Source organism: Oncorhynchus mykiss, chromosome 10 (assembly GCF_057628025.1).
Source record: "Oncorhynchus mykiss isolate SJ-2025 chromosome 10, ASM5762802v1, whole genome shotgun sequence".
Lineage (NCBI taxonomy): Eukaryota > Metazoa > Chordata > Actinopteri > Salmoniformes > Salmonidae > Oncorhynchus > Oncorhynchus mykiss.
Window position 1 is genome coordinate 72,295,036 of NC_143031.1, and position 18,088 is coordinate 72,313,123.

The 18,088-nt window shown below is 41.5% G+C and overlaps 2 protein-coding genes across 2 annotated transcripts in view; one reads left to right on the forward strand and one right to left on the reverse strand.

Moving 5' to 3' along the window:
* The first annotated feature begins 2,704 nt into the window (after positions 1 to 2,704).
* LOC110497315 (inorganic pyrophosphatase) lies at positions 2,705 to 10,359 on the forward strand. The gene is made up of 12 exons (XM_090187822.1): positions 2,705 to 3,083; positions 5,569 to 5,633; positions 6,330 to 6,374; positions 6,492 to 6,545; positions 7,127 to 7,246; positions 7,818 to 7,904; positions 8,259 to 8,385; positions 8,878 to 9,005; positions 9,220 to 9,305; positions 9,529 to 9,598; positions 9,739 to 9,778; positions 9,936 to 10,359. The coding sequence occupies exons 1-12, from the start codon at positions 2,909 to 2,911 to the stop codon at positions 9,962 to 9,964; spliced, it is 1,026 nt and encodes a 341-aa protein (XP_090043948.1). The 5' UTR covers positions 2,705 to 2,908; the 3' UTR covers positions 9,965 to 10,359.
* Positions 10,360 to 10,475: 116 nt separating this feature from the next.
* LOC110533203 (methylcytosine dioxygenase TET2) overlaps positions 10,476 to 18,088 on the reverse strand; it is a 63,077-nt gene continuing 55,464 nt past the window's right edge. The window contains exons 8-10 of the mRNA XM_090187821.1: positions 17,464 to 17,601; positions 16,885 to 17,242; positions 10,476 to 16,463 (exon numbers count right to left, since the gene is read on the reverse strand). Of these exons, the coding sequence (XP_090043947.1) occupies positions 15,043 to 16,463; positions 16,885 to 17,242; positions 17,464 to 17,601 (1,917 nt within the window). The 3' untranslated portion in view covers positions 10,476 to 15,042. The remainder of the gene's footprint in view (positions 16,464 to 16,884; positions 17,243 to 17,463; positions 17,602 to 18,088) is intronic.

Here is an 18,088-nt window from a genome sequence, read left to right on the forward strand (position 1 = left end):
TGTGCCTTATTGCTTAATTGTAATTTGCACAATATGTTGCAAATTTGCAAACCGTACAATATGTTATGAATTTGCTAAACTTATGGCCTCCCGAGTGGCACAGTGGTCTAGGGCACTGCATCTCAGTGCTAGAGGTGTCACTACAGACCCTGGTTTGATTCCAGGCTATATCACTACCGGACGTGATTAGGAGTCCCATATGGCTGCACACAATTGACCCAGTGCTGTTGGGTTAGGCGGTCATTGTAAATAAGAATGTGTTCTTAACTGACTTGCCTCGTTAAAGGTAAAGATTCAATTTTTTTTTTTTTTTTAAGTATATGTTATAAATTCTAATTTGTTGTGGCTAACGTTAGCTATGTGGCTAGCCCTAACAATAGCTAGCTCTAGGGATTAGGAGTTAAGGTTGAGGGTTAGCTAAAAGGGTCAGGGTTATGGGAAGGGTTAACTAACATGCTAAGTCGTTGCAAAGTAGCTAAAAAATAGTAAGTAGTAAGTTGCTAATTAGCTCAAATGTTAAAGTTGTCCATGATGAGGTTCAAACACACAACCTTTGGGTTGCTAGACATTTGTGGTATACAGCTACATTGTGGGCCTGTTAAAATACATCAATCATGAGTCATTGGACAAATATCCACTTTGTTAAATCACATTTGTTGAATGTGCGCCAATCCGGCGTCCTTCTATCCCCCACGGTCTGCGTTCCAATTACCTCTTTAACGCTTCTATGTCTCAAGTGACTCCCTCCAATAGATTACTGAAGGCCAACATACGGGTCAAAGTCAATCAATTCTTATATGTTTGTCGTGATTAAAGCACAGCGCCTTCAGAAAGTATTCACACGCCTTGATTTTTTCAAAATTTTGTTTGTGCCTGAATTTAAAATGGATTAATGTAGATGTTTTTATCACAGGCCTACCCACAATACCCCATAATGTAAAAGTGGAATTGTGTTTGTAGAAATTTTTACAAATGAATTACAAATTAAAAGCTGAAATGTCTTGAGTCAATAACTATTCATCCCCTTGGTTATGGCAAGCCTAAATATGTTCAGGAGTAAAAATGTGCTAAACAAGTCACATAAGTTGCATGGACTGTGTGCAATAATAGTGTGATTTTTTGAATGACTACCTCATCTCTGCACTTCACACATACAGTGCCTTCGGAAAGTATTCAGAACCCTTGACTTTTATCACATCTTGTTAGGTTACAGCTTTAATCTAAAATTAAAGAAAATTTACTTTAATACTGCAAAATGTTCTCTGTACCTCCTGACATAATGTGTAGAACTGCAGGAAATAAGCTTTAAAAGCTGCAAAAAAATGTCCATATCTGTGTATGTATGTGTGTGATTGTGTTTGTGTGCATCAATAGTCTATTTATGAACATGGATACACTTTGAGATTTCAAACCAAGGACGGGTGCAGCTTAGCCCACCGCACGCTGGTGTTTATAGCACTGATGTGTGCATCTTTTGTTTGAACAACCTGCAGAGGCAATATGACAATAAAAGAAGACTGAGGGGAGGGAGAAACAATGAAATGGCTGGTGTGGGTGTTTGTTTATCGAAGAACGCTCGCTGGGCACAAAAACAGCAGATAAGGACTTTGGTCTCTGTGGCTTCGCCAGCTTAATTACTAGCTTCCAGAACCATTACACCATTCAGCATGTGCTAGAGATGAGAAACACAAAAGTCAGGGCGCTACAAAGCCAGATAGGGCCGTTACTATGGTGGCCATAAGGAGGACCCCGTCGCTTGAAGGAGGTTCAGAAACTAGTGGGCAGATTAGACAGCTAGAAGATTGGCTGCTGGGGATTTGAAGGTCTTGAGTTGTCAGTGTCACAGCTTTAAAGGAAAACTGGACATTAGCCTACAATATAGCCTAAGAAACTACCATTGTGGAATGAAATGGTATGAATGTGTTATTTAAGCAAAGGCACGAGGGGGTGTGGTATATGGCCAATATACCACAGCTATGGGCTGTTGTTACGCACAACGTAATGCAGAGTGCCTGGATACAGCTCTTAGCCGTATATTGGCCATATAGCACAAACCCCTGAGTGCCATATTGCTATTGTGGCTTTCAGCGAATCAGCATTCAGGGCTCGAACCACCCACTTAATGTGTAATTAGTAGCCTAACTATGAAAAAACAAATGTTTTGCAACAGAATCGGCATAATGAAGACCCCATGTCTGTAATTGTATTTTTTATTGTACTTTTTTTTTTTTTTTCTAGCCCGTATATTTTTTTATTAATATCAGTCTATGACCTTTTCCAAGATGGTGGTGAACAGGGCCAACCTGCATAACGTTTTCATGCTACACAGTAACAACTTAGTGAGCTCGCCCTCTACTCTGACATCACCTCAAGAAGCCCCCCCAAGGTCAGAGTTCAGCACCTCCCAAAGGTCATGTAGTGTGTCATAAATAGTCCAATTGTTTTGTTGTTGAAGAGATCTTTGTAATCAAAGAAAAATAAGGTAATACCACCAATCATCAATTGTTTGTCAATAGCTGCACATATCACTTGAGGATGAGAAAGTGATTGCTTGAGTATTTGGGCCCAATTAGTGCCCATGTATGTAATGTTAAACAGGGGTTGTCTTGGCTGCACTGTATTCGCTATTACGAACAAAAATGTGATTCAACACATCAACAGATAGAGCCACGTCGACCAACACAGTCAGTAACACAAGACAAGTCTACATTCTCCCATTAATGGATGTCAGCCATTTTCTTTTGGCAAAGGTCTCCGTCTTCCATGTTCTCCTTCTCTTGAGGAATGACCTTGGCTGAAGATAGGGGGCGGTAAACGATAAGGTAGGAACACATTCAGGAGCAACGCAGCATCGACGTGGGGAAATACTCAACGGGAAGCAGGAACTAAATGAAAAGAAGCCACTATCATGCGTTTGCTTCTGCGCTCTTCGCTATGGTACACATCGGCATTTCTTGGTTCGCATACTGCCTTTAAAAGCGAGCTTGTCACACAAGCAATTACCTCATATCTGATAAAAACGATGCATTATCAAACCGAAGAACGAGGACGACCGAACTCCTCTGACTACAGGATATATTTTAGTAAGTTATTAGCCTACCACCATGCAAGACATGGTAGCTCATTCCTTCACCGACGACCAAAACGTGACCGTTAGTTAGGGTAAATAGTACGGTATTAGCTAAGGATACATATTTCACAGCTGGTTTGGTAATTTACAATTATGGCCGCGTGGCATGGTTGCATTCAACACATTTCAAGTTGTGAGCCGTGTTCTGACTGAAAAACATCCACAATAATAGGTCTAACATGTTGTTGGGTTAACGCTACATTTAAATACTATATTAGCTGTAACACTTTCCATTTACAGAGCTCTTGAATTTTGAAAGGACACGTTTTTGGTGGCTAGAATGTTGCTGTTCCCTTTACCTTTGTCACGTGTTCTGTCTTTGGAGACTTGTTACAAGTCGCCACAAAGTCATCCGTTTTTGCTTTTTATACGGTCTAGCTGGTAGGCTGTCACATTACAAGTACAGGACTGATATATAATTAAGTCCAATTTGAAATACTATTTTCTTTCTATGGTGTATATATGGGTTGTTAAAATGTGCTCCAGTGTGACATTAACAATGGCAGGTTTAAAGACAGGACCCCATTGAATGTTTTCATTGCAGAAGACATTGATGGGGTATTCCGTTTTAAATTTGCTTTGTGGACCTCGGTCCATATAGGTCAGTGTCACCCGTCTGACAGTTATAACCATTGAGGGGGTAGGGCATATTGTCTTTAGTGTGAACTCCTCCTGATAAGAAATACACTCATTTACAGAGAGCGAGTGAGTGGTCACACCTGTCGGTTTAAAATGTTACTTAAAGGGCAACTCTGCCATGTTCAACATCTCCATCACCAAACTAGTTTCTACATGTGAAACAGTGCGTTACTATGACCTGTGCTTTAAGATAAGAAGAAAGGTCCAAAAACAATGCTTCTCTGTGACATCACAGGGTAGGATTTAAAAGTAAAATAGTGATTTTCCAATAGAGGATATTTTATTGCTCCTCACATCACTGCAAATATGAACTTTTGATCATGTCATCAGGTAGAATTAACTTTATATATATTTTTTTTCCTACAAAATGTAGAAAGGCTTAGTTTTCACACGTTGACACTGGTATTATAATGAAAATGTGGTTGAAAAGGGGTGTAGTTAACCTTTTTGAAGTGTTAAAGTGGAACACTATTGCATTGCTACATTTTTCTGTGTAGGGGCCTTACATTTTCTGTACCTACCAGTGGAAGCTCCTCGGGACGACCGTCCTCAGTGAATTTCAATAAAAATAGTGAAACATTAAAGTTATCCATTTCTAGATAATTATGCTAAATATGTTCACATGTCACCAAATAATTTACTTTTTAAACACAGTTCTGCAATAAAGGTCTACAGTAGCCTCAGCAGCACTCTGTAGGATAGCGCCATGGTGTAGCCGGAGGACAGCTAGTTCACATCCTCCTCTGGGTACATCCTCCAGTGTAACTGCTAAACTGCTTTATGACTGTACACTGTACTGCATGATTGTAGCTAGCAGGTTTACTAACACGTTAGTTCTAGCCGCTATGTTGAACGTGACATGACAAGGATGTAGGCTGTGTGTAGCGGTTGTAGTGGTCATGATATGAAGGTTTAGCTTGGAAATATTTTTTTTGCCTGGTCACAGACAGCTGATTTGTTGTGCACTGAAGTCCATAAGCGAAGGGAAAAGATGAGAGGAGGAGATAGTTACAAGAAGGAATTATATATATATATATATATATATATATATATATATATAAAAAACATCAATGGGATCATGCTGCTTTTATGTGGGCGCTGTGAAAGTGAACTGTTTCTGTGTGATCGGGTGTATTCATTACGCCGATTCTGTTGAATAATTTCTTAAATGGAAGCAAACGGAACGTGGATAAAAATAACACATTTGTGACTGTTGGACTAATGATTATTCCCTAGATCAGCTAGATGCAGGCAAGGTGGGATTGAATGTGTCACTGTCTGTCACCTTGATTACTGAAAATGATATACGTTGTAAACTTTTATTCATTGGCTAGGTTGTAGCAGCCTCATCACAGGGAAAGTGTGAGTCATGTATAGCCTAACTTATCGATGTTATCCAATATGCTCTAATAGAAAAGGCCATGTTAATAAAATTTAAAAAATCATCCTTAAAAAATGTCAGGCTCCCGAGTGCCACTGCATCTCAGTGCAAGAGGCGTCACTACATACCCTGGTTCGATTCCAGGCTGTATCACATCCGGCCCTGATAGGTAGTCCCATAGAGCGGTGCACAATTGGCCCAGCGTCGTTAGGGTTTGGCCGGGGTAGGCCATCATTGTAAATAAGAATTTGTTATTAACTGATAAATAAAAATCCTCCCCATCTTAAACGGCACCGACTACCACTGGCACCTAGTAACACTATAGATGTTGCATCAAGCACTTGCGGTATACCAAGGTTTGAGAATGATTACAGTACGTCAGTCAATTTACTTTGCATGTGTTTCTGTTTTCTTCTAGAAACCTCTGACGGGAAATACATCTCTCCCTTTCATGATATTCCACTTATCGCCAATGGAGATCAGGTATGCTCTCGATGGTGCTACACATTTTGATCAATCTGGCTCTGTTCTTACTTGGTTGTTGTAGCTTTTATGAAACCGGTCTATGTGGTGCAAGGAACGAGTCAATGTTTCCATTTTTCCTTTTTGCATGTGGAAATTATAATGGGTGTGAGTATGGAACCTTTTAGGCAGGCATTTTCAAACAGAAACCACATACATTGTCATTGATTTTTGGTGCTTTCAAGTGCTAAGAACACGTGTCAAACTCATTCCAAGGAGGGCTGAGTGTCAGCGGGTTTTTGCTCCACCCTTGTACTTGATTGATGAATTAAGGTCACTGATTTAGTAAGGAACTCCCCTCATCTGGTTGTCTAGGTCTTAACTGAAAGGAAAAAACAAAAACCCGCAGACACTCGGCCGTCCTTGGAATGAGATTGACACCCCTGGCTTAGACAGAAAATCTTTGAAAAAGCATGATTTTATCTGACAAAGAAATATGTTTATTGAATATGTGAAGGTTACGCATACTTCTCAGCGGGTTTGTCAATAGTAAGGTGACCTGTAAATGTCTAGCCATTTTGTAGCACCTCACTTGCTGGGTATTTTTCCTGTGAGGCAGTCTACTGTTAGTGTCTGGAACCTCGTACGTGATGTCAGATATTGTGTAGGTCTACCAAATATGTCTTTATTATTAATGTCATTTGTGTCTTACTGAAGGAAAATGATGTGCCATCTAAAAAACTGAAGAAGAATGACAATGAGGTATTTGCTCATGCTGACATCTCTACTACAAACAAAGCAAAACAATTGAATCTCTTTAATGAATGCTGAACGCCCTGATTATATTATCTTTGATATAGTTCATATTTTGTTTTACAGGTTCTGTATAACATGGTTGTGGAGGTGCCTCGATGGTCCAATGCCAAAATGGAGGCAAGTATTGTTTCGGGAGCCTGTCAATGTTTCTTTAAGTATTAATCTAATACTATGGTGTGTCCATATTACATGAGAATCTGAGACAACCACCGACATAAAGAAAGACGGTCGACTTTTGTCCGTCGAGGTTTGTTGTCCCTCATTGACTGATCCAAACATCGTTGAGAGGTTTCTGACATGTTAGCACACTGGTCTCTGACTAGAAACAGCCAGACAATAGATTAATAATGCATCTGTCTTAAAAAGAAAGGTCCTATAAATATCATCTTCCCTTAATTTATAATGATGTCCTTGCACCAGGCAACTTGTTAATGATATTTAAGCACTTCAGGCAGAGTGAGAGAGAGCTGGAGCTGTGTGAACTTTGAAAGTTGATGGAAAGGTCATCTTACAGTCTCCAGCAGTGGCAGCTGATGGAATAGTAGAGGAGAATGAAAGTGCAAACTGGGTTTGTGGGTACTATTTATTTTATGAGGATTTTAAAATGGACGCCCTTCTGATGTCACTGTCTCAAGATGGTAAACTGCTGACCCAAGTTTAGACTGTCATCGTGTGTTAATTATGCATCTTTCTTTTAGATTGCAACCAAGGAACCACTGAACCCAATCAAGCAGGATATGAAGAAGGGCAAACTCCGATACGTGGCCAACGTGTTTCCTCATAAAGGTTACATCTGGAATTACGGGGCGCTCCCACAGGTGAGACCTCGGAGTTGATCATCCTGCTGTTGCGTTACGGAGTTGATCATCCTTCTGTCATGTTACATATTTCACCATCCCTCTGTTTTCTTCCAGAGTTGAACAAAATCAACAACTGGAGAGATTCTAAATGGACATCTATCCCATTGTTAACCCTATTCGCTAGTCCTTCAGCGGAAACACTAGAACGTCTCAGTGGAAACTCGACTGCCAGTAATGCATTTCTTCTTTCATCCTCCGGCAGTATTGATTTGGCCAAAGTGAATGACTAATACAGGCGGATACATGGAAAACACTTCACAATTCATAAAATGGGTCTTGTTGGTGAAATCCACAGCGTGTGGCCCTGAGCGTTTTCATATACGAGTGCATTAAGCAGCCTGCCCCGCGGACATCATTGATTTTCCCATTACTTATTATTATTGTCTGCTGCTCTCCCCACTGGCTGAGAATGATGCACTGTGGTCGGCTCAACAAATTTGACAGTTCATCTCACGATGTTCGAAATGACGGTATACAAACAGTGTTTACAGGGATAATGTTAGTGCTGTCTCTTCTCGTGTTGAAACAGACATGGGAAGACCCGAACCACACAGACAAGGACACCAAGTGCTGCGGTGACAACGACCCCATAGACGTCTGCGAAATCGGCACGCTAGTAAGACGGTCTAGACTTTGGCTAAATCATATCCAAGAATAATAACATTACTTAACAGCCCTTAGCTGTGATATATTGGCCATATACAACAAACCCCAGAGGTGCCTTATTACTATTATAAACTGGTTACCAATGTAATAAGAGCAGTAAAAATAAACGTTTTGTCATACCCATGGTATACAGTCTGATATACCACGGCTGTCAGCCAATCAGTATTCAGAGCTTAAACCACCCAGATTATAATATGTATATAAAGTAACTCGTGGAACGTATAATGTAATACATGTTAATGTATAACATGTCATGTATATTGTACTTTTACCTGTTGTCTGTCTTCTTATCGGTGTCCTGCAGGTGTGTTCCCCAGGTCAGGTGATCCAGGTGAAAGTGCTGGGGGTCCTGGCCATGATCGACGAGGGAGAGACGGACTGGAAGCTGATAGCCATCAACGCTGACGACCCAGAGGCCCCCAGCCTTAACAGTCAGTCTTAGGAACTTGTTACAGTACTTCAGAACATCACTGCTGTAGTAGACATTTTAAACACGTCGAACACATATTAGGCTCCGTTTACACAGGCAGCCCAATTCAATCCAATTAGTGCTATAAAAAAAAATCTGGTCTTTTGACCAATCAGATTTGAACATGATCTGATGTCTAAAGATTGGATCTGACTGGTCAAAATACCAATTAGTGGAAAAATGATCAGAATTGGCCTGCCTGTGTAAACCCAGCCTTAGACAAATTATCTGTAGCACAGTATCCATTAACCTAGTGTGTTACATTTTTGTAATTTAGCAGTCGCTGTTATCCAGAGTGACTTACGGTAGTGAGTGTACACATTTGTCATATACTGGTCCCCCGTGGGAATCGAACCCACAATCCTGGCGTTGCAAGCACCATGCTCTACCGACTGAGCCACACAGGACCAACATATGTTTAGAATCACAGTGTGCTCCCTTGTATTCTCCTCAGGTATCGAGGATGTCCGTAAGAGCAGATCGGGTCATTTGGAGGCCACGGTCGACTGGTTTAAAAAATACAAGGTGCCAGACGGCAAGCCCGAAAACCAGTTTGCGTTCAATGGACAGTTCAAAGACAAGGTACATAGAGTTTCTCCATTAGGGCCACATACTATATATTAAAGCATAATAGCTGGTATGTGTCGTACTATTGTCCTGAAAGTGTTCTAGTCCAGTGCCATGGTAGTTACTTTAATAGGAGGGACTCTGATGGTGCATTCCCTTCCCCAGGGATAGCAAATGATTAGTTTCTCTCTATTGTCCTTTGTCTCCCTCCATTCCTCCTCCTCTTTAGGACTTTGCTATGGAGGTCATTAAGTCCACTCACGAGCACTGGAGGGCACTGGTGCAGAAGCAGACTAATGGTGGCGAGATAGATTGGTGAGGAGCGTGTGTGTGTGTTATCCCAGCAGGGTGTGTTAGCCCACTAGGGGGTGTGTGTGTGTGTGTGTTTCCTCCTACGTTACACATAATACACTGCTCATGTGGTCGGTCAGCTAATAGCCCTCCAGCCCCCCTTATGGAATTACAATAAGCCTGCATTATATGTTCTTGATTTTTGTTTGTTGCTTGATAATGACCTAAGTTTCTTCTTTAACAACAGTAAAAACGTCTCTGTCTGCGAGAGCCCTTTCAAATTCACTGGGGAGGACGCCTGCAATGTGGTCAAATTGGTGAGAATATCAGTTCAGCTCTGTGTGTGCTGTAACTACAACTAAGCTTTGTGTTTTCAAGCAATGTCGTCAGGAGCATTCTTAGTATCGCGTTTGGATCTGATAGTCTTGTGACATCACATCCTGTGTTTCCTCCTTAGGCTCCTGCGGGTGGCGAGGCACTTCCTGTACCTCCAGAAGGTATGTATCAAGTGACTGACTTGCTTGACAATGAGACCCATTTTAGCCACATGATTGAATTGACAAGAAATAAGAAATACATATATTCATATTATATGTGTCTATATTACGTTCCCTTTTTTAATGTCACATTGATCTCCACTATTGTCTGTTACAGTGGACAAGTGGCATTTCCTTTCCAAGTGATTCTGGACTGAAGTCCTGCGACGTAAAAAGCGGAGAACTTTTGTCCAATGTTCAAATGAAGCACTTCAAGTACTGTATTTGTTTCTATTGTTACTGCAAATGTTTTGGTATTCAGCTGATTTGGTTATTCCCATCTAAATTTGTAAATGATTATATCATGTTTTATTGCATTATGTTTGAGACTGATGTTCTTGTACAGACAGACAGGCTTGTTGTATTTGATTTAAAAGTGCCAAAGTGCATTTCAGTAATGGGTTGTATGCTATTGAAATAAGAAAACATTCTTTGATATTCATAATTTCTCAATTCGAAAAGTACATTTGCACAGTTTTCTTTGTAAGGTATCCAATGGTTCGATCCACCTTCTTTTGATAAATAAAAGCCTCCAGGTGTGAGACGCATGGTGTGCCTTCGATTGACATCAACAACATTTCCACTCACAAACATGCAGACCAAAATAAATATTTGAACCACTCAAATTCAAATGACAACTAGATGTGAAACTTAAAACGTGCTTTAAATAAATATAAATTTTATTAAAAACACCCACATCTCAGCAATATCAGGAATGATATCATAAACAGCTTTCAAATAAACTGCATTCAGTACATTACAATACTTACAGCATTATAACATTCTTAATTCCATGTTTAGCATACCAACCTTAAAGGGGAACAAGGGAAGCAGTAACAAAAAAAGACGGAGGCAGAAAATAACAAAACATTTAAAAAATTTTAGTGTCTCGAACAGCAGAAATACCAACACGTGTATATTAAACTGCTAGCTTAACATAAGAGCTGTGCACTCTCGTGCGTTAGTCAAGCTCAAAGTCATTCAAGTAATGTTGAATCACACTCCAACACTCTGAAGCTTTTCAAGTATGGCTATGCTCGTCACCCGCTATGTCTCAGACACTCCTTTTCACAACCACAACCTGCTACTGTCGCTGGGTCCTGTACACTGAAATTCAACATTAGAATGTTCTATTCTTTTTTTTCACAGAAACTGCAATCCTTTACAAAAAACTATTAAGTGACTTTAGCTAACAGGAACCTTAGAGCTGTAAACATTGCTGTTTTTTGACAGTGAGTGCGGCAATCTACAAAACCCAGGAACATTATCTTAACTGAATGTCCTGTGAACCTGGAAAAGACTAAACGATAGATTTGAAAGAAGATTGCTGATAAAAACATGGGCCGTGGGTACATTTGACAAAATTACAAGAAACCTACACCTTTTAACATATTACAATAGTAGGTTGTTATTAAAAATCAACAATTGTATTTCCGTAATACAAACACATGGTATGTACAATGTGGCATAATTTATTTTAAACACATTTACAATAATCTACTGATTTTCTTATCTTAAATAAAATGTTTTGTAATATTTTATTACATTGTTTTTTTTTTCTGAAAAGAAAGGAAGTGCTTTGGGAAAACGATAGTATAAATGTTAGAGTGGGGGGGTTGTCACTCAGAAATAACCGTTGCCTCATCATATATCATTCAAATCAAATGGAGAGAGATAATCGTAATATAATTGTTTAGTGGTTATAAATACATTTCACTATTAAACTATACACAGGCACACAGATGTGCGTCATCTAGCATCATAACTGCCCTGGTCTTGCCTCACAGTAAAAGCGACCGCATCGCTCTTTACCTTGTCAATGCCATCATTTCCCTTTAATCAATTCAGTGCATATTGTATGTTCAAATTTACTTCAAAAGTATACCACCAATCTACTAGCTAAAGAATAAGTACAAAAAAGAAAAACGCAGGTCGTCAATGCCATATCTTTGCTGATAAAGTTTAGTTTTCTGTTTTTTAAGTGTGTGTATTTATGAGGGGGGGGGGAAGAAACCCACACACTGCTCTTGCTAGTATCACTGCTCTTTATTAAGCTTTATACATATCAGTATCAAGGCCTTCATCAGATGGTTCTGACGAAAGCTCTGACAAGCCTTGAGGCCGATACGTAAAGCTTAAGAGCGGTGATTCTAGCAAGAGCAGTGTGCAGGTTTCTTCTTTTTTATCATCTCAACTGTTACCTGTTAGCTCAGATGTGCCGGTGACTTTAAGGGTGTGTGTATACAGTACCAGTCATAAGTTTGGACACACCTACTCATTCAAGGGTTTTTCTTTTATTTTTACTATTTTCTACATTGTAGAATCATAGTGAAGACAAACAATGAAATAACACATGGAATCATGTAGTAACCAAAAAAGTGTAAAACAAATCAAAATATATATTTTAGATTCTTCAATGTATCCACCCTTTTCCTTGATGACAGCTTTGTACACGCTTGGCATTCTCTCAACCAACTTCACCTGGAATGCTTTTCCAACAGTCTTGAAGGAGTCTTGAAGGAGTTCCAACATATGCTGAGCCATTGTTGGCACACACATCCTCCTCCATGCTTCATGGTGGGAACCACACATGCAGAAATCATCCATTCACCTACTCTTCGTCTCACAAAGACATGGCGGTTGGAACCCAAACTCTCAAATTTGGACTCATCAGACCATAGGACAGATTTCCACTGGTCTAATGTCCATTGCTCATGTTTCTTGGGCCAAGCAAGTCTCTTATTTATTATTATTATTATTATTATTATTAGTGTCCATTAGTAGTGGTTTCTTTGCAGCAATTTGACCATGAAGGCCTGATTCATGTAGTCTCTTCTGAACAGTTGATGTTGAGATGTGTCTGTTACCTGAACTCTGTGAAGCATTTTTTTGGGCTGCAATTTCTGAGGCCGGTAACTCTTAATGAAATTATTCTCTGCGGCAGAGGTAACTCTGGGTCTTCCTTTCCTGTGGCGGTCCTCATGAGAGCCAGTTTCATCATAGTGCTTGATGGTTTTGCGACTGCACTTGAATAAACTTTCCGGATTGACTGACCTTCATGTTTTAAAGTAATGATGGACTGTCATTTTCCTTTCCTTGTTTGAGCTGTTCTTATCATAATATTGAAATTCCACAATTGTTAACAAGGCACACCTGTTCATTGAAGTGCATTCCAAGGTGACTACTTCATGAAGCTGGTTGAGAGAATGCCAAGAGTGTGCAAAGCTGTCATCGAGGCAAATTGTGGCTATATAAAATATATTTTGATTTTTTTCACTTTTTTGGGTTGTTACACGATTCCATATGTGTTATTCAATAGTTTTGATGTCTTCACTATTATTCTACAATGTAGAATATAATAAAAATAAAGAAAAACCCTTGAATGAGTAGGTGTGTCCAAACTTCTGACTGGTACTCTTAAGGGATTCAAGATGGAGGCAAATCGCTGAATGAGAGGAAAACTAGATGAATGTACAGAAATGAGTTGAAATATCCCTGATTTTGCTATTATATCAAAGCTTAAAGTTCAAGTAATTCTTCCTAGTAGATCGAGCATGAAGAAAGCAGTAAGCAATGAACTCAGCCTTGGTGGTGGCCTGAAGTCTGTTATTGTAGTTAACTTTTTTTTGAAAGTGACAACAAAGGAAGGAGAAAGAAAAGCCTTTGTGTCATGCTCCTGTAATATTGCCAAACTAGTTCTGAGGTATATGGCAAGTAGGTACTTTAACTGTACATCATTCATTAGCCTTCTCAACGCCCTTAGGGTCTCACATTATGTGTTCGCATAGCAGGTTGAGTAGCACCATATGTCATTAAAATCAGTTCAAACCCAAAGAAATATAACTTTTTCTTTACAACACTCAAATACTAAAGCGTTAAAAAAAAGAGTAATTAATTTACTGTACAAATCTAATCTTTTATCGTACAACTAGATTACAATTATTTAAAGATCAACCACAGCAAGCCAGCTGCCTTCGAAACCGTGAAACTGACATTTGAGCTAACCCTGTTTCATGTCCTACACCAAAGAAAGGTAAAGGAACATGTTCACAAAACACAACAGTCGCATGACAACACAATATGCACAATTCAGGTTTTTTTTGTGAACCTGTGGTCAAGAACTCTGAAACAGTTGCTGACAAAGTAAATAACCCTTGAGAGAATATGCCAGAATCACATGTTTTGTTGTTGAAACATTATCGTCTAAAAATGCACCCTTTTAGAATGGCTCCATTTACAATGTAAAGGACATGATAACAATTGTGAAACTGAAAGCACCAGGAAGTAAAATGTACAAATTCGATTGGCATGATATTCTTACTGTTATACAGGTAGGCTACAGTAATTTAAATCAAGTTTTTGTGATAAATCTATCAATTTCATGTCTTGAAAATAATTCCTTTGTTGTAACTGTAGACGTTTTTGCACCAATGATCTGATCTGAAGGTATTATCAAAATATTTCACCTTCAATATCAAAAGTGCTTTTTTTTTGCTGATATTTTGTCGATTTTGTACAGTATTTTCAGTTTCATCCATTTTCACACAAATCATCTGGAGAAACGCGTTTATCTATGCAAACTGATTTGGTTCAAACATGAAGACGTTTGAACAAAACGGTATCATAAAGACACACTCCACTTTTAGCACCGTTAATGTGGTGTGTCCACAAAGTTCAGTGTTTTTTTACAGTATGTCAAGATTATATATATAAAAAACTATGTTTAAACGCTTAATTAGAAAATTAAAGCCACCAAAAAGAAACATTGTTTCCAGTAAATATAGAAGTCCTGATGTACTGGACCTGCAAAGCACCCGAGAAACGTTAACAGTGTGTATCTTGTAAAAGTAACCAGACAATAAATACTTCCTTAGTAGAGGGGGGTCAACCAACCAATCGGTAAGGTCCGAACTTTCAAGACTTCCTTAGTAGAGGGGGGTCAACCAACCAATCGGTAAGGTCCGAACTTTCAAGAGGTGACAAACCTGATGTACTCTATAACATGGTACGACTTCCAACTGATCAAGTTCCTTCTCCACCCACGCTGTGTGTTCTTCTGACACTGTTGCTTGCAGTCAGGAGAGAGAGGATGCTCTGTGTTTTGAGGCTAGTGGTGCTTCAGCTTGAGGTTTTAAGATAGCACCGTCAGTGTAGCACCGTGAGTTTTAATTCTCAGTGTTATTCCTCGTGAGTGAACCCTACAGAACAGTATGAATATCTCTTGTCTAGATGAAGCGGCTGTACGGCCCTGTGACCTTGGTAAAAGCGTAGGGTGACGTGTTGACGTAGGTGTTTGTGGTGCACGACATGGACCTCTCCATGAGGGTCTGGATGAAGCGCTTGTACGGCGGCTCCCCTTGCTGCTCTGACATCTCCGGGTGCTCCCTCTTCGCTCCCTTCTTAGTGCTCTTGCTGGGCGTCACTGTGGCGCCCTCGGCCCCGGTCCTCTCGGCGTCCTCATCCTTCTCCCGTTGCTTCTCGGCCATCTTGGCCTCCCACAGCGCCAGGCCGTGCTTCGCCTCGTTCATGTTCTTGTGCTGGTAAAACACCAGGGAGATGCGAGTGGGGTGGTTGCGTTTGGGGTTTTTTAGTGGCGTGGTGGCATGCATCTCCCGCTTGGCACACTCGATGAGGATGGAGCCATGACTGGGCGCCACAGCCACCCCACCGATCTCCGGATCCAGGAAGTTGTGCTCGTTGTCGGACCACATGGCCGGCTTCTCCTTGGGTGTGGTGGGCGTTGGCGGACCCGACCTGGGCTCCTGCTTGATCATGGGGGAACCCCCGTGGAGGTGTTCGTTGGGGAGCCCTGGGAACCCTGGTTGCGTGGGTGTCATGCACGGGCTTTGGAGACCCATCTCGGTCTTGACTTGCATACAGAAAGGGTCCTGGGGGCCGCCCGGGGGGAACATTTTGGTGCTCTGGGAGAGGTAGGGATTGGGGTACCCACCAAACTGATTGCCTTTGCTTACTGCTGCTGCATAATCCAGCCCTGGGTGGTGGGCTGAGGGCGGCCTGGAGAGCGCATCCAGGTATTGGGCATCGGGGGCACCGTTGGGACCGTACGAGGGGGGACCGTAGGGGCTCATGGGGTGGATGCCAGACCTCATGCTGCTACAGTTGCTGTAACCATTGATCTGTAAACCGGGCTCACCATACTGCGGAGGGTAGTTGACCCCATAGCGTTGGTGCGCACCATACTGCTGCTGCATGTCGGGGTAAAGCACTCCTGGCCTCTGTTGCCGGTACATGTCCAGGTGCTTTGGGTTCGAGGTGTAGTAAGGGTGGTAGTTGTCTAAGGGCGAACCTCCGTTACACTGGTAACCCGGGTAGGGACTACCTGGAGTCATGGGGCTGGGATAAGAGCTCGGTGGATTCGACCCATTCATGTAAGAGGTGGGTATGTGCAAAGGGGAGGGGTAAGGGCTTGCTGAGGCTGGTGGCTGGGGGTACATGCTACCTGGCTTGGAAGTGCTTTGAAAAGGGTGGTTGGGGAAGCCGGCGTAGGGGCTGGCTGGATGGGGGGATCCAGGGAAGGCGTGAAGGGCGTTCTGGTGCTGGAGTTGCTGGAGGTGGGTGCCGAGGGGGTGACCTGGTGGCTGACCTGGTGGCTGGGGGGTCGTTCCCATGGCGCCTGGATTTGGACCTGGGAGAAGAGAGCGATGGAAACACGTTTTCACGTTTTAGAAACAGGCAGCTTAACTAGGGCCCGCTGTTTTGGTTGATCATGTCACATGACCTAGATTTTTATCTTTATTTTAAGTATTTTCCAGAAATTAGAATTACACCAAAAATGAAGCAATTGTCTGAGGATGGTGGTGCACCATCTGACATAAAATGGGACAGTTTGATGAAAAAGCTTGAAATTAAAGAGTCATGTGACAAAACACAGGGCCTTAAGCATAACATATAAAATGCTAAGAAATACTGTAGACTGACTGTGTACGATATAACCAGTCATTATACAACAGTATCGTCTGTGTCTTCTATTCTAAAATATCACTATAGTCCTCCTACATTAGCGTCTTGTGTCTGAACCCTGCTACACTGTGTACATCTCCACCCACCTGTCCCAGGAGTGCTCTGAGCTATGCTCTCATAAGTGCTACTAGATTTCAGCTTGGCCTGTAGGGCTTTCTCTGCCTTCGAAGGCGTGTCCGGTCCCCCGGCATTCTTGCTTGCGGCAGCCCGCTTGGCGTCCAGCTTCTTCTGCCGGCAGGACTTGGCAGGCTCGGAGAGCATGCGGATCTGGCGGCGGAAGGCATTGAGCACCTGGATGGCGCCCGTCTTGATCTTCTCCTGCTGGCCCTCTGCACTGCCAAATTCATCCGTTGGTGAGGCCTTGTAAAGGGGCAGCACATGGAGCTGCTCGTCCTCCGGAATCTTCCCGATCTGGCGGTTGTCCTCCTTGGTTAGCGTGCACACCTGGGATAGATGGTGGGTGGGAAGAGACAAGCTTGAGGGCTCTGTTTGCATTTTACATTTTACAATGTTTTGACTAGTGTTATTTTATTTACATCTGAATATCCACTGGGAAGAGGCATCTTCTGATTATTGCAGTATTTTTTTGTTTGTTTTCTTTAGCAAATGAAAACACTTGATACTGTGTTGACATTTTGCTCTGTCATATTTAGATGTTGGCTTACCACAGTGCTGCCCCCCTGCATGTTGTGGAGGTCTCTGTGAGCGTGAGCGCAGAAGTCCATACAGGCGGTGACCCCGGAGAACGGTCGCCCCTCCCCCTTTCCCAGACGGCAGTCTGGCGCCCTTTGCTCATGTTCCACCTGTGGATGAACAATATGGGAGTTAGTCACTGTCTGCAGACAGGTGGCGTCATTCCTCAGGCGAGTCACTGTACTAGTGTAGATAAGTGGTTCTATCTGGCGTTGAGAATGTGGGTTATTGGGTTAAGTACCAGTATGTCACAGAAATACCAGGTTTGTGTTCAGTTGAAAATGTTTTGAAAAATGGAGGTACAATCCACTGAACACGCAGATTTCCGTCTGTGGTTGCAACACATTATGCTACGTCGTGCCCAATTTAACACGACCCTCAGTGCAAAGAGAAGACATGGATTCCACTAGGGTTTATGTTACGAGCATAAAAATCAGTCTCACTAAATGAAACTAATCACTGTTCAAGCTAATGAATAATTTCATTTATATGCTCCTGTTGGGGATGTGGCCCCCTTTAAATGAATTATGGGTAAGATTTTTTTTAAAGCTTGTGTTGAGTTGTTAATGTTGATTTAATGCTATACATGTAAAATGT

What these genes read in the sequence shown, in the direction of transcription:
- LOC110497315 (XM_090187822.1), top strand. Translation starts at nt 2,909, where the DNA reads ATGCGTTTGCTTCTGCGCTCTTCGCTATGGTACACATCGGCATTTCTT. An exon ending in ATTACGGGGCGCTCCCACAG is followed by an intron (nt 7,247 to 7,817) that starts GTGAGACCTCGG and finishes GTGTTGAAACAG; the next exon opens with ACATGGGAAGACCCGAACCA. An exon ending in AGAGGCCCCCAGCCTTAACA is followed by an intron (nt 8,386 to 8,877) that starts GTCAGTCTTAGG and finishes TATTCTCCTCAG; the next exon opens with GTATCGAGGATGTCCGTAAG.